General features: G+C 40.4%; 1 protein-coding gene across 1 annotated transcript; it reads right to left on the reverse strand.

Annotated features, from left to right (window-relative positions):
• Nucleotides 1-950: 950 nt before the first annotated feature.
• oprm1 (opioid receptor, mu 1) lies at nt 951-23,342 on the reverse strand. The gene is made up of 7 exons (XM_076075694.1): nt 23,077-23,342; nt 5,210-5,559; nt 3,814-3,989; nt 2,883-3,061; nt 2,400-2,583; nt 1,126-1,169; nt 951-1,029 (listed from the first exon to the last, which is right to left on the reverse strand). The coding sequence occupies exons 1-7, from the start codon at nt 23,340-23,342 to the stop codon at nt 951-953; spliced, it is 1,278 nt and encodes a 425-aa protein (XP_075931809.1).
• Between the last annotated feature and the right edge of the window lie 1,197 nt (nt 23,343-24,539).

Consider the following 24,539-nt stretch of genomic DNA (forward strand, 5'->3'; position numbering starts at 1 on the left):
ACTCAGCTGCTGTTTTGGTAATATTTCAATCTTAGACAATTTGGCCACAGTTTTCTGTTGTGGCAGCTGGCTACTTGAAAGACTGAAAATAATAATTATTCTTTCAAAATTGACATAAAGCAGCAATACCAAATATAAACGGATACAAATAGGCTTGTATGTACAAAAAAATAAATGAAACAGTCAAAGTTAAACTCTTAGCAATTTAAGATTTTACACGTAGCATTCTGATTAATATACATCTCTTCAGTTAACAAGGCAGATTCAATATGACAAAAGTTATATTTAAAAGCACGATAACTGGTCCACCGTGATCATCAGAAATCATTTTCTGGCAAAGTCATGATTTCGTATTCATAAAAAAAAGCAACAGAATACTTACACTATTTTACATGGGAGATTTATACAATCATGTTCATCTTCACGCATCGTACAAAAAAATACTGGTACACAGAATATCGAGTAGAGCTTCTGTAAAGGCAACTGGCAAGTATAGCACACAGCACAACACGTAAGCACAAGCAATTCTAAAGGTTACAACAGATTTACAATCCTGCTTGGCTCACTTGTTTAAGAGGAGAAGTGACTCCATTAAAACCCATACCTGGTGTAATGGCTGTTAAGCTGTAGTTAATCATACACTTGTAGGACCATATGTCGCATTATATGTCACAATAACATGCTCTTTGCGCCGTGCAAACAGGCTAATGCACTGTCTTTGCTGTTTCAGAGGATCCACAGTTCAGCACAAGGATCCAGTGTGACAAACACAGCTGGCTTTCCTTCTGTACATTCAGAAGTTTATCAAATTCAGCAGAGAGGACACACAGTGCTCTACTGTTTGTCTACACAATGATACGTCCAGTGAAAGGGTAAACACTTTTTAGAGAGACAACATGAAAGAACAGAAAAGAATGAAGGCCGAAGGGGCAGTAAATAACAACAAAAGGTTAGGTGGGTTGAGAGGAGAGAGCACAGGCGTATGTCAAAACAGTCAGTCTTCCTGAAGTGACCAAAGCCAGCATGGCGCTGTGCAGATCAATATATGGAGAGCGGTGTTAGTGGAATCCATACAGAAGTCGGATCAGAACCACAGTTGGAGCTGTAAAATACTTTGAATAACACTTCCTGTCCAGTGATGTCTTCATGTGGTGGGAGAGCCACAGAGCCTTTGGCCATTCGGTAACACAAGTCCAAAATCCAATTAGATCCTTTACCGTGCAGTAACATCCATAAATCCACATGTCCTGACTACTTACACTGTCCTCTCACACACGTATGAACAATTCAAAACGAAAATTTCTGGTGGAAAAGTGACATATTGGAGGGAAGTCATATAAACTCTGCAAATAAGACAATTAATTGATTAATTATTTTACAACCAAGAGAATTTCGGATGACTAGGCTTCGATCAATGTGGCAGCAAAACAGCATCATAAAAGTGTCTTGTTTGAGCGTCTTTTATAGCTCTGTCTATACACCTGTCTTGGTTTACTGCACTCTTTATTGTTATCGTAATAATAATAATGAAAACTAAAAGTTGTAATAGCGTTAATGCACAATTTAGTGCCAAAAGCGTCTTCCTTCAGGAGGAGTCTTGGTTTTCTGTTTGAGTCCTGACCCGTTTCTGTATCTGTTTCAGAGTAAAAGCCATGCAGTCAGTAACAGTAACACTGATGCAGCGCTGCAGTTAAGATGGAAAACCATTGTTTAAATGCTCTGTGCTCTCGCGTCTCAGTCATGTCCTGGATTGTTTGTATGTACGTGTCATTTGTGTTTGTGTGCTCAGAGCCCCGTGGTGACCTGCGTGACCTCTGAGTTGAGATCGTCGTTGGCAATGCCGCCACAACAGCGAGAATCCACCGACGACCCCTCCAAGGCTAGTCATACCTGCAGAGAAGAGAGACGTTTAGTTTATATTACCTTATATGCAGTATATTTATATTTACCCTTACGTGAATGGCTGTTCACCGCCATTCACCTAAAGTGAAGATTGATACCACTCTGATGTCTGAATGGTAAATTTGAAGCTAAGTCTTAGCTTAGCATGAAGACCGGAAACTGGGGGGAAGCAACTAGCTTTGCTTTGTCCAAAAGTTTAAAACAAGTCTGCTTACATGCTCACAAATAAACAATGTGTGGTTTTATGGAAGGCTATGTGCCTGACTATTTCTCGGCCAGACAAAGTGACATCTTTGCAGTCTGGCAACCTCGCAACCTCATGGTGACGACAAGACTTATGCTAAGCTAAGCACAGTTGTTGGTTGAAGCATCATATTTACTGTACAGACAAGAGAGTTGATCCTCTCATTTAAAGCAAATAAGCGTCTATCCAAACGTGTTGATCAATTCATTCCCAGATAGATGTACTGGTATGTATACACACAGACAATATCTACCTGTTGATTGGACCTATCTCCTGTGTTGGCACTGTTGTGTTCGCGCTGTGGGAGCTTGCGGCTAGTGACTCCGGTCCGAGACGAGTTCTGTATCTCCAACACTGAGGGACTCGGGGTGCAGAACTCACGGAAACAACGCTTGAAGTTCTCATCCAGGTAGCCATAAAGAACCGGGTTCAGACTGCTGCATGAGACAAAAACAAGGTTACAGTTTAAAAATCTGCAATGAAATGTTACCATTATTTACAGTATAATGTGGGGTGTGAAAACTACAAGTTAACTTAAATCATTGTAAAAAACCATGAATCAACAAATGTGCATTATCAAAAATTCTACAAAATTTTACAAATCTTTTTATGTGTAAAGAGCATCCTGTCATCAACACTTAACCACGCTTTAAGAATGTATCTCCTGCAATTTTTGGACTAATAGTTTCAATATGACAGTGAATATATTTGTCTAAGGCTGATGCGTCGAGCGAACCTGTTGGTGTATCCAAGGGCAATGCAGAAGTGCCAGGTGATAGTCTGCAGCGTGGAGCTGGGGATATTGATCAGAGCTGTGATGATGACAAAGATGTGGATAGGTGTCCAGCATACGATGAAGACGGCAACCACCACCAGGACCATGCGGGTGATTCGACGCAGGTTCCTGTCCTTCTCCTGTGTGTGTGTGTGTATGTGTATGTGAAGGAGGTAGACGGTTTAGTGTTGGGGGATAAGTGGGAGTACAAGATGAGCAGAAAAGGCGAGGTAGGGAAGATATAGCGAGGGACAGAGGAGAGTGGAGGATGAGAGAAATGATGGGAGAGAAGATGGTTAGAGGGGGATGAGAGGAGAAGTAAAGGGGAGAGGATCAAAAGGCAGAGAGAAATGTAAAAGGATGATGGAAAGGAAGGAAAGTGGTCAAAGAAAGAGGCTGAAGAGACATGAGTATAGGAACAAATCATTTCTGCTACCACTTCGCTTTTCCATTTGTATCAACGGAAAATAGTACACCTTCATTAGAATACAAAGATTTTTCGGAGCCAGCCTTTGGTACATTTTCTCAAAATATTGTTGGGTCTTTTCGTTTATTACTGCAATGAATTAAAGCTGAGCCACAACCTCAGGCTTAAGTTGTTTTTCACTAATTGCTTTCTCCTGAGAGCAATGAGTGCACCGTATTTGTATGCAAGCTCTGGGCAGCTTTGTATTTTGTTTCATTACTCTGAAAGATAAATCAATTAGTTATTGTGTAAATAGCGCAGGCCATGTAGTTGGTACACCCAAACGGTTAAGATTTCTCAAAATGATCACTATAGCTTGCATTCTAAAATCTCCATTTGGACCTAATTAAAAGCCTATACAGAATTACTCACTGTATTCACTTTTATTGGCTCAAGTGTGTTAACGAAAAAGAGATTTTTCTTCACCTGGGAGCCCGACAGCATGCGCACACTCTTCAGCCGGAGGATCATGAGGCCGTAGCAGACGGTGATGATGAGGACGGGCATGATGAAGGCAAAGATGAACACGCAGATCTTCAGCAGGGTGTCCCAGTACCAGGAGGGGTGGGGGAATATTAGCTTGCAGTCAACAATGCTGGAGGCTGTGCAGGGTGAGGAGACATATAATCACAGATGAATACAGATGCAAACAGTCATTACTTCCACATGAGAAATTTTTCAATTAGTTGTTGGTATCAACTCTTATTTTCACTTGTCTAGCTCTTTTGAAACATCTGTGATTCCTTCCTCTAAAATGTGTTTCCTTAATGTGGTTGTACACAATGTATTTAGGGTTGCAACTAATATTTTTCATTTTTGAGTAGTCAATTATTTCTATTCAATAAATTATATAATAATAATAATCTATAAAACGTCAGTAAATATTGACAACTTTCATTTCCTGTCATCCTGTCACACTGTTAATCTCTAATAAAGATATAAAAATGCCCATAAAAAAAACACTGTCATGTCTGAAAACTATGTTTTGTGATGCTAAAGCAAGATCTTTTAGTACCATGCCAACTGCACGAAGTCAGTAAATCTCTCATTACTGTCTCTCTTCCAATCACAGCAGGTCACATTTGAACTATTTCAGTGGCGGTTTTCTCTCCATTACCTCTGCAATTACACAGAGGTGAAGCCTGACTCCGCAGGTAGCCTCTTGACTATGCAGACAGTTATATTAGTCACCAGCGAGGCATATAGCATTTAATTGCTGTTTTGTGCAACAGAAAAACTTAAGCAACTCTTTTGGGTTGTCTCCTTTTATAGAGCCTGCTGGAGTACATCATTGCTTTTTAAAGCTGGAATGCAGTGAATAGATAGATAGATAGACTTTATTTAAGACTCAGGGTCCAGAGAGACAAATACATAAAATGACATACACAAAACATAGCACTCATTCTCTCTTGTAAGGAATATGTTGTGAAAGGTTCTTGTTTTTAATGAATGATCTCAATGTGGTTTTTTTCCTGTTTTGCGCTTCTATTTTTTTAGCGAGACCTTGTAGAACTCATTGTCTACCAAGGACAAAAAAATAAATAAGCACTGTTATGTATGGTTGCTACTTGAGAGTTGGATGCGGCGTTTTTAGTTGATCACTTTCAATATTCGATTTATTTCTGTTATTTGCCATAAAAATGTTGGGATTAGCGTCAAGACAATTTCCTAGAAGCTAATTTCATCTATTTATCGTGGTTGTCATAAAGGATATACAGTATATCTAGTTATTCATCAGATCCTGAATATTTAAAGGGTATCTTATGCAAAGTTCAAACACCCTTGCAGTGTAGGTATAGTGCTTGTGTGTGCACATGCTTACGAGTGACAGCGGTGGAGGCCATGAACATTACAGGCAACCCGATGGCCGAGGAGAGAATCCAGTTGCAGACGTTGACAATCTTGGCGTTACGCGGTGTCCTGAAGTCCAGCGCTTTGACCGGGTGGCACACAGCGACGTAGCGGTCAATGCTCATGGTGGTGAGTGTGAAGATAGAGGTGAACATGTTGTAGTAGTCGATGGACATCACCATCTTGCACAGCATGTCTCCAAACGGCCAGGTCCCCATCAGGTAGTTGACGCTCTGGAATGGTAGCGTGCTGGTGACCAAGGCGTCGGCCAGAGCGAGGTTGAAGATGTAGATGTTGGTGGCGGTCTTCATTTTAGTGTATCTGCACAGAAACCATGGATTCATTATGAGACACCCGGCAGAGACATGTAAAACGCCCCCTGTTGCTCCTACATAGGAGCAAGACCCAGACTGACTACAAACTGCATCATCCGTACTCATTTTGTGTCTTTTTGTAGTCATTTCTCTGAGTGGTCATTTTGAGTCTCTTGGTATTTTCTTTGTCTCTTTACAGTCATTTCTCTGAGTGGTCGCAGTCATTTTGAGTCAACGCTGCTGCTCACGAAAAGTTGAGCGCTCATGTGGAAATAAAAATACAATTAAATTCTGACTGTTAGCAAATGTAAGTTATACGTTCTATAGGCTATGTTTGCTATGGCACAGAACATGGCAAAACTAAGTAAATAAGTATTTTAAATTTTCATTTGAGGTAATGATGATAGAGGAAGGCCTCCTCTCTGACTTATACCACCTAAACTCCAAAATATACCTGGTACACTGGTGTGCAAATATCAGTCAATAAATCATCACAAGCAAAATGTTAAAGTTTCTTAATGTTATCTTTATGTCTCTGAGCCACTGGAGCAGCACTCACAACGATCTGGAAACTATCCAGAAAGCAGCAATAAAGACGTTCATACAGAAGATGGGAATACAAGGACACAAGTATAGTGCCAAGAAATTATTGAAATGTTTCTGCACAAGAACAGCCTCAACCATGCAACACCTTCCTTTCAAGCAACATTAGCAGAACTTGAATACACAGCTGAAATGCCCCTGTTACTCCAGGTATGTTGCAATCAGAGCAGAATGTGCCTCATGAGCTGGGCTGAACCCGGCGTACGTATACCCAGGATGTTTTTGTGAATAATTCAGGCCCCTTGCCTCAGCGATCAGCTCATTTTGAAATAGCAACCGTCTAGTTTAATCAGTTCTAATGACTCAGTTTTAAAAGACGCTGTCCACAGGAGTAAAGTCCCAGATTCCTTGAGGTTTTAGAAGACATCACAAAGAAATTACTTTGGGATGTTTAATGTTTTCCCATGTACGAGACAGTTAGATGAGATGATTGATACCACTCTTCTTTCTGTTCATTGAATATGAAGCTACAACAAGCAGCTGGTTTAGCTTAAAAGAAACTTGAAACTAGAACAGTTGGCCTGGCTCTTTTAAATAGTAACAAAATCAACCAACCAGAACCTCTAAAGCGCAACAATTAACATTGCCGGTGCCCTATTCCACATACATACTACTTATACACATATCCCTGCTATAATGTTGTTAAATTAATCTGGATACACAAAGTGACAGTGATGCATAACACCCCCTTGCCTTTGCTTTATTGAACCACTACTGTCATTCTACCTGAGAGGTAATTTACTGCTATTTTGTTGCAGCACTCTCCTCAATAATCCCAAATCCTCTTAACCGCAGATGACAGTGAGCTCATTACATTTTGATTAACTTTAACACTGACAGATTAGTGTGTTTGTTATTTCAGGCTTTATTTGAACGGGGACCGAGACACCTTGAGATGCAGTGAAAGCTGTCACCCTACACTGAGTAGTGTGCCGGTGGTGGAGATAATTTCCGATGATACAATAGTTTGTGTTTCTCCTGTGCCTGTCTGAGGCTTACGCGTATCAACATTTAATGGCCTCGTCTTGTCTGAAAAACTGAATATGTTGTTTAATTAAGGAGTTTTCAGCTTTAATTAATTTTTCAACCTTGAGGTCTTGTCAGAATGCTTTGAGTACATACTGTTGCAAGATTTCTTCATCACTTTCTGAAAGCTGATGTATTTCTAAATATACAGTGGAATTAATAATTAAAGAGGACATTTTTTAATTGGATTCTGGTTGGCATATTATTGGATTGGATTGTCCCTGCTGATAGTAACATCAGTCAATAAAAATGTTTAGTTTTTGGGTGGTCCCTGCTGTCAGCTACAGTTGTCCATAAACCAGTGGTTTGCTTCTAGGCTTGGGAGGTATTACGGTATACCAGGGTGCCGAAGTACAGTTTAAGTGTGGGCAATCTCGGAAAGCATTGGCTATCGTTCTGACGACAGATAAGCCGCGGGGGTAAAGGGATATATTTCTGGAGTTCCGGTGTAGCCGGCGTATATCTGGGCCAAGACTTCCTTGTCTGAGTGCTGCTCATTGTTTACAGTCCACTGAGCAACTTGAGATGCGAGAATGGAGTTGGAGATGAGAGACAATGCGTACAACAGGATTGTTTCCCAAGTAGGCACTCTACAATCTAATTTTGAACCAATAGAAAGCGAAATCTTCCTCAAACCATAGCTACAAATGGAAACCAGATTGCTTTCTCTGCTAAAATCTTGTTCCGTTACCTACAGATTCTACATTTGACTAAAGGAATAGAGGTTGATGAGCAGAACTGATAAGCATAAAATATCACGCTTTAGTGGAAATGCACGGATATTGAAAGAAATGATTTGTGCTTTGCTTGACTTACTTGTGTTTTATTAATTGGCAACACAGAGTTGCGTGGTTGACACAATATTACTTATTCATTTTTATGCCAGGAGCAATCATTTGATACGTATCATTCGCAGATACATATCTCCTGTGGATGGTGTCTCATTTTGAGAGAAAACTCCTGATGAGAAAATTCCACAGAACGTTGTTTCACTATATTTCAGTAAGCAGACCACAAATAGAAATGTTTACAGCAAATTGTCAGCCTATTATTGACAGGAAGAGAAAGTGACATTGAAGCCAAAGAGAGACAAGACAGAAGTAACCAGCTACACAGAGTAAATCTTCATTAAGCCTCAGCTATGAGTAAACAACACTTGAAAACAGAAATTGCTCAATCTGCCTCCAAACTGCCTTGATTTGACGGTTTCCTGGACCACTGAAGCGTAGAGGCGGCAGATAGATGTGCAGTAATGGACCTTAAAACCACCCAAAACAGTCCTTTCAGTGAAATCATGTATAATTCATAGCCTTCCATCAACCCATTAGCCGTGATTCCCACCTGGGGGAGTTAGATGCCTTATCATTGCCTCTGTTGCTCATCCATCTTAATTTCTGCTTAAATGAACAAAAAAAAAAAAAGCATTTGACAATGATAGTAAATTATCCCGGTGGAAAGACTGATAAGAAACTGGTTTTACAAACTCATCATAAGTGCTCCCAGCCGAGAGAAACATCCGCCTAATCTCGGCTGTTCCGATGCATTATTCATACGTTCATACAAATCATTTGAAAACAGTGTTCATTTCCTAATTTTAACGATAAGAAGTAGGGCAGTTGAGAATTGGTTGTTTTAATGTGGGCAAATTCAAGAGAGTTTAATGTGGCCATTTTGGCAAAAAAAATGTAATTATGAGAAGAAACTTAGATTTTACCCCTACCCTGATTGAAAACCCAATAATATCTTCTGTGGACACTTTATGACAAATTATTGAAAAGAAAATTACATTTACCTCTAGCCTGGCTCCCCAATGAGCCTCATCTGTTGCTCAAACTGTAATGTGGAAACACAGGAACAGCATAGATGGCCATTATTATTCAAAATTAATTTTTCTTTCCAGTTTTGGGCCCTCGAGTGATGTTGATCAGAATGGAATTTTCTATGGCGATAAGTTTAGGGTAGCATTTCTTGACGTTGGCGGTACGTCAGGTCAGATAACGTCAGGGGGTCCTGCAGCAATGTCTTTGAAAAGGGGGCATTGAGGTGTTCTTTTTTAACATTAGAATATAATTGCTTTTACCACCATCATGCTTTTATCTGAACGTTTTCTATGGAACAGTGCTCTCCTCTGAGCTGTAGCTCTGTCGCTGCGTTTACTTCTTAAAAGCTTGGGGAAGCAGCTTTGAGCTGCGCTTTATTGGAGATGATGAAGTTCAGAATTGTGGAACTAAGCCAGTGACATTCATGGTTAATCATAAGTGTTTCGCATTAGTTTTGCTTTCAGTGTATCATTGAGGTGAATAGAGAAGATGTTACTTCCCCAAACAAAAGAGGAAATGTTTTGTGACTCGGCAAGGAGAAGGAAGGATTTATCTTTATATTTTTAATTGTCACCTGCTGCCTGAATACTGTTTTCCTTTACATAAATAATGACATTTCCACCATAAATTGATACAAAAACAATTCCCCAGAATGCAGGAAATGAAATGATTGATGTTCATAATTTGATTCCTTATTTGAAATGAAACCTACATCTTCAAAGTGGCTTTCTGATCGATAACAAGACCGAATTAATGAGATGATGAGTCACAAGGCATTTTTGTTTCCTGGGAGACTAATGATAATGATATTCGAACTGTCCGGTTTAATTCAATCTTTTATCTTGTATTCAATTACATGCTTTTAAAATAATATAACAGAATACTAATGAACATTAATATTCAGGATAGACAATTAGCCAACATTGTAATTGATGGGGACTTAAGGAATTAGAAAAGTGACCTTTTGATGATGGTTTATCAAGTCTAATGTAATCTTCTACAAGTAAAAATATGATTTACCATCCACTATTTATCTTGATATTTTTGAGCCTGCCCAAAGAAGATGACACACCCGGGAATGAACTCTGAGATGTGATTTTTGGTGTTGGCGCTGTAAGAAGCAGAAGAGCAATTGATTTAATTTGTTGCTGTGCAATTAGTGTAATATTGTTGTGTTTTCACTTTGATGTTCAATTTTCTCCCTAGATATGTTTACTTGGCACAGACCCTTAAGATAAGTTCAAAAGGAAATATATATTGATCTTGGACTTTTAGCTTCAAGAACATGCGTACACTTAATTGGGAATCTGAATGACCACCTGGACAAAATCCTCAGTACTGTCCATCTGGATATATTTACTATAACAAATAAATCATTTTCTTTTCTTTCCTTTTTTATTACATATTGCTATATTATGCTATAATAATTGTTTGAGCCCAACTCACCCAAAGGGCAGGTTTTGGGATGGGGGATGCAGTGTTTGTTTTCTGAAAAATGTAGAAATAATAAAGAAACAACACTAAGAGTTCACACCATTCACCATTTCTTGTTGAAAATGACTCAAAACACAATCTACTGTTTTAAATGGGCCCTAATCATAGAAGGCCAGTTCTGAGATAGAGTCCGGTTCTGAAAAGTTAAACCAATTGAGTGTCTCAAACTTGCATTCTCTCCACTAACCAGCAGGGGGCGACTCCTCTGGTTGCAAAAAGACGTCAGATGTTATGGAAGTGTACGATAAAATACTTGATTTATTACGTCAGCAAACATTGTGAACAAGAGTTTATGGTCTCAATCTCTAGTTTCAAGTCTTCTTCAATACAGCACAATGTTCATTTAGTAAATTATGGTCCATTTAGAGTAAAATAGACCATGAAGCAGGGTATGCTTAAGGGCGGGCTACCTTGTGATTGGCAGGTTGCGCTACCAGAGCCGTATACGGGGTCTCTACATCACTCCCGGGTCCAGGTCCGTCATTTGATGACATGGCCTCAGAAAGACTTTTTCTCACAGACTTACATTGGGAATCAGGTGTCTGTAACTTTTTTTAGGTAAATCAACTTCCCAGTACGAACACTTGAATAGCCCTTATTTAAATTATTAGGTTCTAAAAGTTGTAAACTGCACTAATAGCCGAATCCAGCTATTAGTGATATTAGAAGGAATGCTAATATTTACATCATTATTCTCATTTTCATTGAAAATCATAATAAAATGAAACAAAAATGTTTTCCTCTGTCTGTAGAGTACGATGTGTATGCCAAGACATTTCTGCAGCACAATATTTAACTTAAAATGGTGTTTTGACAAACTATTCGCCTTGAACAAAGGTTTCTCCTCCATATTGCGATTTACATAAAATTTCAAGTTTAGACCTGGGGGTGAAGTTACACTTCAAACACTATTCACGTACATGTTTGGACACTAAAACTCTTCATTGGCTCTGTGTATATCATTGGGATTAACCAGTCTTACCCCAGCTGTTCAATAACAAATAGCTGTTGTCATTTATTTCTGGCTGCCAATAATGTCCGAGCCTCGAGTTTGATACAGAAACACTTTGGACTGACGTAAACACACATGGGACAACTAGGCAGGAGAGAAAATACATTATGTCCAACAGTGACCAGAAAGAAGTGTCTTTAATGTGTTTATATATATATGTCCAAAACTAAATACATGTTGCATGTATGTGTTGTGCTGAAGGTTTGCTCGAGCATTTGGATGTTCTTTAGTGTTCATATGTTCACTTCACGTTCATACGATGCTGTCTAATGGGTTCAACATCAGCCTCTGTATATCACCTCCACTCCACACATAAGAATGTTAAACCTTCAAAAACATAATTCAGTTTTAGTTTGATTTAGTTAACCGCCCGGTAATAAAACATGAAAGCAAAGTGATTAGGAAAAAAAGAGCCGAGGCTATTAATTTGTGTTGAATGAGGTAGAAAAAAACACTGGATCAGGATTTGTTATACATCACAGCTAATGACCTGCTCATCGTTAGTGGATGTTGTCTGGCGCTGTGTTTATTGTGTCAAATTGATAATTTTGGAATGCTAACAGATATTAAGAGACGAGTAACATGGCGGGACATTTAAAGCTACCCCATAAACACCAGTGGGAGCTTTGTTTATCTATATTTGGAAGAAACTTGTAGTCACTATGTCTCAACAAATATCCCAAGAAACCCACGCACTTGCGGTCAACAGTTTGGAACAGCAGCTGATTCATTTCATGGCCCTTGTTACCCGGCAAGATAAACATAATTCATCATCGGTCTGCGATGCTCGCCGGTGTAGGTACGGCCCTGTGTATGATTCATGGGCTCCCGCTGGGTGCAGATAAACCATTGATGCCTGAGTGCAGGAACAGAGACTGCTCATGTGAACACACATCTGTAGGCCTCTGGCTCCGACCATTAACTCTATGGGGAGCATGATGGATGTGAATGCGTGTATGTCTGATTGCTGCGCATGTGTTTCTAGGATTTGTGTTTTTACTGTATGTATGCAAATCAAGGTTCTCTATCACATCGGTGATCATGTAAAATCCAATATTACCTTGAACAAGTCCTGCATATTGATTTGCAACATAACCCACGATGACCTCATTCACCCAGAGATATCAAAGGCATAGTCACTATGGTATGAAAAGTGTTGCAAAAATTTATATCATCTTGATGTATATATAGGCTATAATCGTATCGCTTACCCCTAACATATGATTATGTCTAATTATAATACATACATTAGGGGGTTGTAGTAACCGCAATCTGACAGAAAACCAGATGAAACTAGATGTACTAGATGAAAAGTCAGGGGATCACCAGCGTGAATAGATATCATCTGGGACCATGAATAGTCTGTGCTAAATTCCATGTCAATCCATCCAATAGTTCTTGAGGTATTCCAGTCAGAACCAAAGTAGTGGACCAACGTTGCAATCCAACGAGCCATGTTGCTAGCATGGCTAAAAATAAACAAGTACTCCAAAGAAAGTGCTTACATACAAACAAGAACAAGAACACAGAGCGTATCATGAATGGACAGTAGAGACGTTTTGAAACATATATGTTTTGCCATGAATCTGAGTCGCCTTTGGTTTCTATTGTATCCGCTGTGAGTCCAGGATGATTGAAGCTGCGTCCGCCGGAGATACAAACGTCTCTACTTGTCATGCCTTCAGGCGACGAGTGTTTGAAGCAAGCCACAATTAATGTGTTTTCTTTCTTGGAAATCATCTCAGTAAATGGAAGTCATTAGAAAGAGCACCACTGGGAAGATGCTGCGGCCTTTAATGGCGGTAAATGGCTCCTCCACACACACACATTGTCAGTGTCCATTGCAGACGGGTTGAGATGGCACTTTTAGTCTGACACTGATATAAAGGCTCTTAGAGATGTTTTAAATGTATCATGATGACACTTAAACCTCTCAAGGAAAGCTTCAAAGGGCAGACACTTAAATAGAAAAGCTCAAAAGAGAAAAGCAGTTTATAATAAAAGGCAGTATTTTTAGAGACTTCAAGGAGTGGCAGAAATATAAATATACTCTGATAAAATAGCAAACAATCACATTTATCAATATTTGTTTGGTAAAAAGCCTCAAAGTAGATATTTTAGCTCCAAACATTTTTGGCACATGAGTAAAGCATTGAATAGAAATGGCAAAAGGTGGCATTAGAAATCAATACATTGTTTTCTTGCCAAATGGACCTCTTCAGAAATTTCCTGACATACATAAAATAAGACGAACTTAGCCTAAAAATGTTACATAACATACCATTCAATTCTTTGTGTTAATAAACGTGTTATTATTTATTTTTTTATTAAATCTACATTAATGTGCTAAATTTGACTCTCAGGTACTGAGCTTTGACAAACTGGGCATTTTTGTATGTTGCACTGGTCCAAAACGTTGACGTCTGCAGAATTAGCAGTTTCAGAGACGTCGGTACAGCTGCGGAAAATCCTAAACAAAACACGCTTCAACAAAACAACCCGCCAATATCCACCTGTGGCCATTCTGTATTTACACTAGTGGTTGTTTGCAAGCAGACATTTTTAGCAGGTGTGCGAGAAAACGGAGCTGCCGCCCGCTGCAGGGACGGCTAGCGACAGCCGGAAGAAACAAGTCAGGGAGCAAGGTGGGTCATTTCTCGCTGCATCCTCTTTCAGTCAGACATCAGAGTTTTGTAAATCTCCATCCACATTTCTTCATGTATATTTATTTAATTGGATTGCCCCAAAAATGGGGGCGGCAGCTGGGGTGGCAAGGCATTCTTTAGGCTGCGACGGCTTGGCGGCTGCGATTCATGATTCTACTTGCACCAAGCAGTTGAAGCAGTTCCTGGTCAAAGAGTTGGCAGTTGCTAGCCCGTTAGCCATAACAAGTTAATACACTAAATGTTCCAATTGCTATGAGTTTGTTTTAGTCATCCTGTCGTCTGGGTTCAAAAGTTGCTTTTTGCAGCTTTATGTGCGGAGAAATAAGAAAGAATATATCAGTTAAATGTATCGAAACATCCAGTGACATTTCTCAAATCTCTTTGATAACAAGAGTAACCAAGCACACCTGCTATTTTCATTCAAGTACCGGTGATACAGTACGTGCAAAAAGGTTGGCTGAAGTGAAATAAAAATAGGGTCTGGAGCCAAAAATACTGAAGCGACAGGAAAGAGTATTTTTAAAGTGGCAACATGTTCCACTGGTTGCAACATATAAAAAAATAAATGCATACACAAACTACTCACAGCTACTTTCTACATTTCATAATAATTACTTTCAGGGACATGCACAGACATTTTGAGGGGCTGTTGCTCTAATGGCTGGGTCGCTTTTAAAAACAGACATTTCTGGTTCTGGAATCAGTTTTACATCTGTGCTGAATACACACATTTTCTCTATCTTTCCTTTTGTAATTTGTTCTGTTTGAACACAGATTTTGATCACTTGGGATACAATTGTCACAATTTCTCTCTTGTTCTTGTAGCTTCGTGGCTTTCTTTGCAGTCTAATTAACGGAAGAATCCTATTTCTCTTTATGTCGTGTAACATCGTCTCATATTAACAGATGCCTTTAGTATGTATGTTGTTGTGTGACAAAAAACATCCAAAACAACCAGTTAAGATTTGAAAAAAATTGTGATTAAAATGTTGTTGGTCTGGAAGTGATTTCATGTTATGAGGTGTTAGTGTTCAAAAAGGACCTGTAAATGGCTTTTTTTAGGACACTTTTGTCTCGCAATGAAAACCACATCAACCCTAACTTGGCCTCGTTGAGAGATGCTTGAATCCAGCATACAAAACACTTCAAACAGCCTCCAAATGGAAAAATCTCTAACAATGGCATAAATCACACACAGCACATGTATTTAACAATCACTGCATTGTGTTCTGCTCATGGGTTTGAAAGTCGCTGCCCACTTCGTTGTGATTCTATTATAATGGTTTTCTATCACACGAAACAAATTTAGGCCAAAGCCAGACCCTCTGTGATGCTGGTTATGAAAGCAGTGACCTCAAGAAGAGTTCATCAGCTTGTTGCTTAGGAACACTTTTGTTAATATGCGGAAGACCATCTACAAATGGTCTCTTCGTGCCCTTGGAACCGGTCTTGAACGAACATTTAATAAGTGCGACTGCTGTACACAGTTTATTTTGCAAGCAACAACTTTCACTGTGGCGGAGGTCATCAGTTCACGTCTTTGGATTGTTTGGTTTGCTCACCCATGGCACGTTGGCACCAGTAAGCCCTTCTTGTTATATAGACATACAGAAGACTTCAGACAGTTAGTAGTGGGGTGTAACAACACCGTCAAAGTTATTTGGAGAACAAATCTGCGTCACCCTCTGCTGCTTTGAAAGGCCAGCCTTCATGAAGAAGGACATGTTTAACCATACCTGTCATAGAGCATAAAGAGCAGAATGGGGGGGGGTAGGTGTGTGAGTCACTCTGTAATTGACAGATGGACAAAAGAGCCGTGAGCACCCATAACTGATCAAGTAGAGAAAGAGACTAAATCTGTCTTTTGTTCCCTCGTCTTTGGTTAATCATCGTTCCTTCGTTCTGTCTATAACTTCCTCGAGAGCAGAGCAGTGGCCATCGCCACATTCCTCGAATAAATACCTTTTTCCCAGTGATCTCCTCAGCCTCCACAGTCAAGGTCTGTCAAATTGTGAAGGTTTTACTACCTTATGAAACAGGTCATGAATGAGTGATGTTCTCTTTCTAGGTCTCTCTGTCAGATCTTTTTCCTGGATTCAACAGAGACCTCCTGTTGAATCCAGACTCCAGCAGTGTCCAGTGGTGTTAAGAGAAACTCATTACTCATACACACACACACACACACACACACACACACACACACACACACAGGAAGGACAGACTAATTGCCTCTCTGAACTGTCTACTCATAATTGTCTCCCAACAAGAAATTAAAGCTCTGTACCACCCTGCTGTGAGGGAGAAATTCAGAAGGAGCCGCATACAGAATGTTCTTCTCTCCGAGTCTCACAGTGAGCTGTCAAACTCTTTCCTTTTTGATAAATACTCGAGTCAAGCAATTCATCTTCATTATCTGATAGTTATATTATACCCGGAGGTGGAGGTTGAACCCTGAATACATTTTCCTCGACTCACTTGTGCCAGGTGAGTTTGTCAGTTCTCTAAAGCAAACAAAGTAATTACAGCATTAAATCCACAGCAATTATCGAGCTGCCCGCTTGTTATTGACAACAGAAATCAAGGCCATATACCACAACAGCTGCATGTTCAGCGCTGTGCATATGTTGGAAAACTGAGGTCAGAGTGCCCAGCCTCAAATGTTTACAGCTTGTGAAGAGGAAAGAGAAGGATGTGCCAAGCACTGTGCACTGCGCACAAAAACACACAAAGGAATGCAACTCTGAAAGAGGCTCAGAGCTGCTGGAGGCACAAACGGCTGCTGTCGGTTCAGTCTGTTTATCTTCACACCTCTTTTGTATTTACCTAAAGGAAATCCATAGGCTGGTTGCTCCTACATTGTCTATGTCTTCACAGTCACGTGACAAGAACACGCGTCTGTCATGCATGAGGATGTACTTGAAAACAAACAAAAGGCATCCACACTTTTCAAGCAACCAGCATCTTTTCAAAAGCCTGTCATCAAAAAAACGCTTTAAAATATAGGCAGTGATCCAGAGCGTTGATTTGTATGCAATGGGAAAAAATATCAAGCATAACCAGGGACTAATTTGTGCTAATGAGGGAGAAGACGTTCTCTTTAATGCCACAAACCTCCTGTTAATTGTATTTGATAATTATAGTGTGCAAGTGTGGCTGATATAAAGGATTGCAAGCCTCTCTTATAACAAAACTCACATGCCTGTGTGCACATTGAAAGGATTAGTCTTTTGTTTATATAATCATCCTTCCTGTCCATACTGGCCTTAAAGAAATCCCTTTCTGAAGCGCGTCAATGTGAGCGATGGGGCACAAAACCGCAGTCCTGTAAAAATCCATTGTGAAGTTCAACTGAAATAAATAGGAGGCTTCCGCAGTCTGAGTAACAAATGAAGTGGTTATCTTCCAGTCATTGTCTTTTTAGTATGCATTTCTCTCTTTGTGCGTCCATGCACAGTATTTTCTTGCTGAGCGTTGGCTGAAAGGACATTGGTACTGAAAAGAAAGACTGAGTCAGACTGTTAACTTCAGCTAAACTTTAGAAGTCATCTATGCAAGATTTACCAAAGATTGTACCCCCCCCCATCACTTACATTGAAATTGCTTTGTATATATGGGTAGGTTACTATTGTTTTAAAACGGACTGTGAAAGAATGTGAGCCTATCCTTTAAATTGAAGATGTTTTTGTGTTCTTACATTCAGTACAAGCACTTAATGATTTTAAGATTATTTATTTTTGCAGGACATTAACCTGACTGTCGACAGCACATCAAAAGACTGCCGGTTAGTTGTTTGCAACTCAGCCTGGGACCATTTCTCATGTTGGGACGCGGGAGCCGCCAGAAAGCCATTAGAGGGAAACATTAGTGGGGATCTGTGACATTAGTCTAGTGAAGCAGATTGTGTTGACGCTCATCATAACATCGTATTTCATGCGACTGAGTTTTGGACACATGTTTAGAAGTTACTCTGATATCCCAGAGCAGGGTCATGGAACAATTTGTGAAGAGGTAACAGGATCTTACACGGTCACAGTTGTTGTGCTGCTACAGTGCGAGTGCAGATGTTCAAAAGCCTCTTAAAACACCCAAAGCTTGCTTCGGCTGCTGAATGTGACCAACCAGGTAAAGCTCTTCTAGCTCATCTAGCTGGATGGTGGATGGAGGCAGGGGGTTTGGGGGGGGGGTGACGTCCTTTTGCATTCATTATACTCAAAACGCCTCCCAGTTGTTTCCATGGTAACAGGAAGCACTCTGAACTGGCAGCATATTCGTGTGGAACCCAGCAGTTTGCTTTTCAGCCGCAATTGATTTTTCCAATTGAGCATGCAGATCTCTGCTTGTGTTTGTTTGCTCCCAAGAAGTTTACGGATGTGAGTGCAGGGTAACCAGACACGGGACAGGGAGACAGCAAAAGGACAGAGAGATAACGAGTGAGGTATAAATGTTTTATGGCTTTAAGGTTAGTGTTAGGTCAGTGCTCTGAAAAAAAACATCCCTCGTCCACCGATGTCTCTATTTAATCTCGTAAGAATGCATTCAAGGCCATGACTGTAGAGTGGGAGGAAGAGTTCAAGACTACGTTTCCATTTAACAGTAAATACTCACTGTGTGTCATTATCTGAATGGTTGTTCACTCTCTATCTACCGACAGACAGAGAAAAAAAATCAAAATACGGGCAGAGAAAAGAGAGAAAGACAAAGATGTTAAAGAACCTGATGGGTTGTGGTTCTCAGAAGAATGAGACACATTATTTACCTTCCTCCCAATTGACCCTTTTCAAAGGCAGACTGGCCAAACATAGCGAAGAATCAGCCAGCTCCGACAATTAACCGGCTCTGCTCCAGACTCTGATTCAATAGCTTCAGATTTTCCTCATTTTTTGGCTGGTTTTGTGAATTTCGAGCTAGTCAGGATTAAAGATTGTGTAATTGTGATACTCGTTATCTGGAGAGGTTGGAAGGAGATATATACGTTTCTAAAACGTTATATTTCTACATAAAAACCTGTGGTGCTAATATTAGCATGATTAACTAGCGTATACTTAATGTATACACATGCTGCTTTTGCTTTTTAATGATTGTAAACGTGTATAGACCTACCCGGGTTCACAGGAACAGTGTTGTTTCTGTATTTCATTCATTTCTTCTGTCTCGATCACCAGCTGATGTGGTGCTTCACTTTTACACCTCGATCTGAAGGCTTTAGCTTTTATCTATATTTTTTTTAACTGTTTTCACAGCTGAATCGGTTTGACATCCTGAATATATATCCTTCAAACGCATAAAACCTTCTGTCTGCCTCACTCTGAATTCACAATCAAAAAAAATGTATTATAATTATGCAGGGGGTGCAGTTAGTGACAGTGTGGGCTCCATGGTAGCTCTGACAGTTTGACGGAGTAGCAGCGGGGCGTGGGGCTCAGCAAAGGTCAATTCCCGAAAAGTCTCATTCAGTCGAAATCCACAAAACATTTCATGAATGCCTGCACACGTACACACGCTGCTGGTTGAGTCAGTACCATTCCATCACCGTCGAGAGTAGGCAAGGGGCGGGTATGTCGCTCTAAATCTGTTCCCACAAAACATCCACGGATGAGAGAGCTCAAGCTCAAGTAATATCCCTCACATCTATCATCTGCTTTGTAGACAAACTACTTTGGAATTCATAATGCAAGCTTGTATACCAGCTCATACATCATAAACACCCTTGCCAGACAGCTGCAGACATAAATCCCATCCTTAAATGATGCTGGCGCATAAGTTATGCTTCAAAAGGTGATTTCACTTCTGTTTGCTCGGTGCTCTCCCTTTGTTGTCCACTTCATTTTGTTGCTATGGAAGTGGCAGTGGTGGAAGTCTTGAATAACATTCACCCCCGAAACTATAACAAAGTTGTTGTTTGATTTTTGCACTTTTAGTTAGTATTTCTTTTTACAAATCTGTGACTTTACTTGTACAGAAGTATTTTTTATCTCAAGTATTGTACTTCACTACATTTCAAATGTCATCCATTACAAAGTAAGAGCTGCAGCAGAAAATAATTAGCTGTCGTTTCTATACCAAAGGGCAGCGCACCAGAGCACCAGAGCACCAGAGCACCAGAGCATCCTCCAGCATCGACTTCTACATTCACTGAGGAACCGGTACCTTCAGTGAAGTGTCTGAGGCCCTTCTGCTGTTTTGACAATAATTCCTGTCAAAGTTGTGACTGCCGAGCGCTAATTCAGCCTCAAAGTGTTTGAAAATCTTGAAGAGCTCAGTGGGACGGAGAGGCTGGGTGGACTGGTTATATTATTGTTTTGAGAATGAATGAGCAAAGAAATTGAACATAAATTATAATCACAAAGAACGTGTGCTGCCTAGCAATGTGGTGTTTGTTATTGAAAGCTACTTTCATTTTGTGTTGATTTTGGCGGCCCCTGTGGACAACAGTAGTAGTGTTTTTGAGCACCAGAGTCCCTTTAAAAAAAAAGAAAACTCAAATTTTACTGCAGTCAATCGAAGCTCTGCTCCTGGCCGAATTTTATTGATTGTTATCCTAATTTATGGCTAATTCTACTGAGGCTACAATGAGGAAGGTGGTTGTATATTTATAATTAATAATCAGTTGTATTCACAGGCTGCAAATGTCTATATAATAGTATGTATTGCTGATTTGGACATTAGGGCTCTGTGGTGCTGTTCAAAGTTGATGTAGTCCCACTAGTCTGTACTACATTCTAATGCATGTTAATGCATTTTATATTATAGCCTTAAACTATTCTATAATTTATTGTTCTATCATATAACATCATCATCATATACCCTTCCTTAAAAAAATGGTAACATTTCAACAGACCTACTTTTTACTGTCATCTGAGTACATTTTTACACAAGCAATTTTACTTTTACGTCAGTAAAATGTATTTAAATTAACAGCGCTTTTACTTTGAGTAATGTATTCCAATACTTTCCATCAGTGGCCCGACGGGCAGATCTGCTGTAAGTCATTTTGGGTAGAAAACATTCGGCCTGCATTCTTTAGCAAAACAGAACTATTTGGGGAAGCACTCAGACTGAAAGGGATGATGTGTGCAGTCTGGCAAATGAGCATTTGCTTGATGCTGCATCTGCTCTGGAAATAGTGGAGAAGTGAGAATAATAGGTGGAACAAAGTAATGATGATATATTATAGCAGTAATAGAGAAGTAAATACAAATAGAGACGTCTTCTCTCCTTTTAACTCTCTAATTTATACAATTGAGTGGTCTCGTTTCAATTCCAAAGCCATTTAAGCACCTGTCTGACGAGTTCAGCACAGCAAACCCTCCAGTCAGCCACTCCTCACTGATTCTACCAGACCTACAAAGAGGGTAATCACAAGGTGGAAAAACGAAGGCGGACCACTCTCACTTTCATCTCCATCCTCCTCAGCTCCCTCATTGCTCACCATCAATCTCTCTCCCCTCAAGCCTCCACTCCATGCAGCTATTTTCTAAGTCCATCTCTCACCTTTTCTGTCCTCCTTCTCCTCCTCCAAGCGACTTGTATTACCTGAAGAGGCTCATCTACAATCACGTAGCTTCTGCTGGGGAGCACCGAGTCAATATAAATGTCAGATTTTCATGTGTAATTAAAGGCACCACCTGTGAAATCCACCTCAGCGGGCTGATGTTATCAGCACAATAGGTGCTTTTTGTGATGCAACTATGGCTTAAGTTAACACAAAACTATATTTAAGTTATTCATTCCATTTTTAATAGCAGTGTACTAAACTGGGAGATTTCAGCTTATGTGAGACTTTTAAAAGGATAGACTTTCCTAATACTGAGTTATTTCCACCTGCAAGTGTTTTTAGTCAATTTGTTTCTCCAAGTATAAAAAGGTTAATTTAGTGTGTAAAATGACTGTGAGATCAGAAGAAAGAAAAGAACAAGTGGCCAGTGAAATTTCTCATTTGTGCACCACTCATCATGTATTATCTCCTACTTCTTATGACAGGTTATTAAAGAGAATAAAAGCTCCTCCTGTAATGAGATCTTGACAGCTTAACATTTGTTTGAAACAGTTTTAAATATCAATTAATGAGATGTCGACATGTGAGCGAACAGATTCGGCTTGAAAGTGGCCTAGATTTAAGAAGGGGGGGGGAGGAATGGGAGACATATTGGAACACGTAGTTTACGTCTTTTACGTTGTTATGATAAGTTTTAGGGATAATACTCACCAATTTACTTGTCTTTTGTACAAAACCAGTAATGCTGGAGTTGAGTCTAAAGCAAGACATTGGGTTAACATTCAACACATCAGTTGCATTTCCAAAACCATTCTCTAACCACTCATCTAATTTACATGGAAGTAGAATAAGCAAAGCTACAAACAAGGGAACACAAGACACTGCAACAGTGAAGACAAGCAGAATCTGACTGGATTCATGGTGCATGACGTTGTTTAGCCCTCACAAGGGAGTGCTGCATGTTGTCACATCGGTGCCATTTTCCAGTCTAGTAATGGTATTGTGGATGAAACAGACAGAGGGAACATGAAGTATTCCTCTGTTGTAGCTGCTGTTGCGCAAAGCTCATTTCCCCACCGTCCCCTCGCGCGGCTGGCTTTTTGCGCGCTGGAGGAACTTGCTGCGAGGCTGGAGGCATTTTACGCACGAACGGCAAGCTGAGCTGGCAGCCTTGTCAACACAGCATTCACATGGTCTCACACAGACGCGCACGGGCACACACACACACACACACACACACACACACACACACACACGCACACACCCTCTTTTATGTAGCTACAGTATGGTTAATACTGCAACAGGTTGCCATAGAGTCCTTTCTCGCGTACAGTCATGTTAAAGAAGGATCTGTTTAAAAAGTGCAAAAGGCCTATCACAGTGTTTTGTAAGTACTTTGCTGTCTTACCTGACGATGATATACATGACCAGCACGTTTCCAACCAGCCCCACCACGCACACTATGGAGTAGAGCGCGGTGATAACGATCGCTATGATAACCGGGTTGGTGTCGTCGTCCGGGATGCCGGTCAGTCCGCGATCCCCGTGGCATCGCGCCTCCGCGAAGCTCGTGTTGTTGATGTTGCTGTCGGTGAAGTTCCCACAGAAACTGCTGTTGCTGGAGAGCACGGGGAGCTGGCTCCGGTTATCCGACAAGTTGCTTGCGCTCTCCATGGTCCTCGTTCGGTTTGTGTGCGGTGGGTGCTGCTCGCGTCTGCTCGGGTTGGCTGTCGGCGGACTCGGTGCCTGGGTGCTTGTCTGTGAAGCGCTGCGTTTGGTAACGTTAAATCTCACTGTGTTGAAGAATGTAGCCGCGTGCGATGAGGTTGAGCACGAGCCTGCGCGAGTCTCCGTTTACTAAACGACCCTCGCGCCGCACAGCGAGCCTGCACAACAGAAGCGACGACGTGAAAATGAGAGTTCGCTCCCTTCATTCCTTTCTCGGTTCCTTCCTCTCTTCTTTTCTTTTGTTCTCCTTCTCGTTTCCTATACCTCCTTACCTTCCGTTTGCTCACATATGTTTAAGCCTTCATTTGATATTTTGTTTATCTCATCCTTCCTTTTCTCATCCTCTTTCTTTTTCAAATCTCCCTTGCTCCTTTCCTTCTTTCCTTGTTCCTCCTGTCCTGTTTTTTTTTTTGAAAGGACATTTTTTCAAAGTGCTTTACATTAATAGTACGTCACACACACACACACACACACACACACACACACACACACACACACACACACACACACACACACACACACAGAGAGAGAGATACGCCATCTGAACCTAAATTAAATTATAATAAAATATACATTTGAACATCAGATACAGTGTACCATCACATTCTCCATTGATTGACAATGTCCTGTACATACATTTTCTATTCAGTGAAACAACCAACAGCACCGCATTAGTACAAGAGAATGTAAAACGTGTTGAATAATAAAACACACTGCCAGCAGCATGTATCCTGAATAAGGACAGTAATGGACGGTGAGGAGGAGTCCAGGATTATCTGTCAAGTTATCCATGCATCTACGTGTAGCGCTTCGATGAGTCTCCTCACTCCTGATTTCTGTTTTCTGTGCTGTATTCTAATCAGTGCAGCCGAGCGAGGGAATGCAGCACAGTGTAATCCAATAGGGATTGATTTTAATCAAGATAATGTCCCTGCTTGTCTCATTACAGTTTCAGAGAGGCACGGAATGGGCAAAGATCATTTACTAAACGTGCTGGAGGCCTGTTTGGAGATAAACTGTTCAACATGAGCATAAAGTCATTATTGCAAGTTTGTTTTTACAGTCGCTTTAATCAACAAAATCCACACAACAACAAAAAAGCTAATTGTATTAGTGAGTTAGCTGATAAAAGCCGAGGAGCAG

The sequence above is a fragment of the Anarhichas minor genome, unplaced genomic scaffold (assembly GCF_050575085.1).
Source record: "Anarhichas minor isolate MPS153535 unplaced genomic scaffold, ASM5057508v1 ptg000054l, whole genome shotgun sequence".
NCBI lineage: Eukaryota > Metazoa > Chordata > Actinopteri > Perciformes > Anarhichadidae > Anarhichas > Anarhichas minor.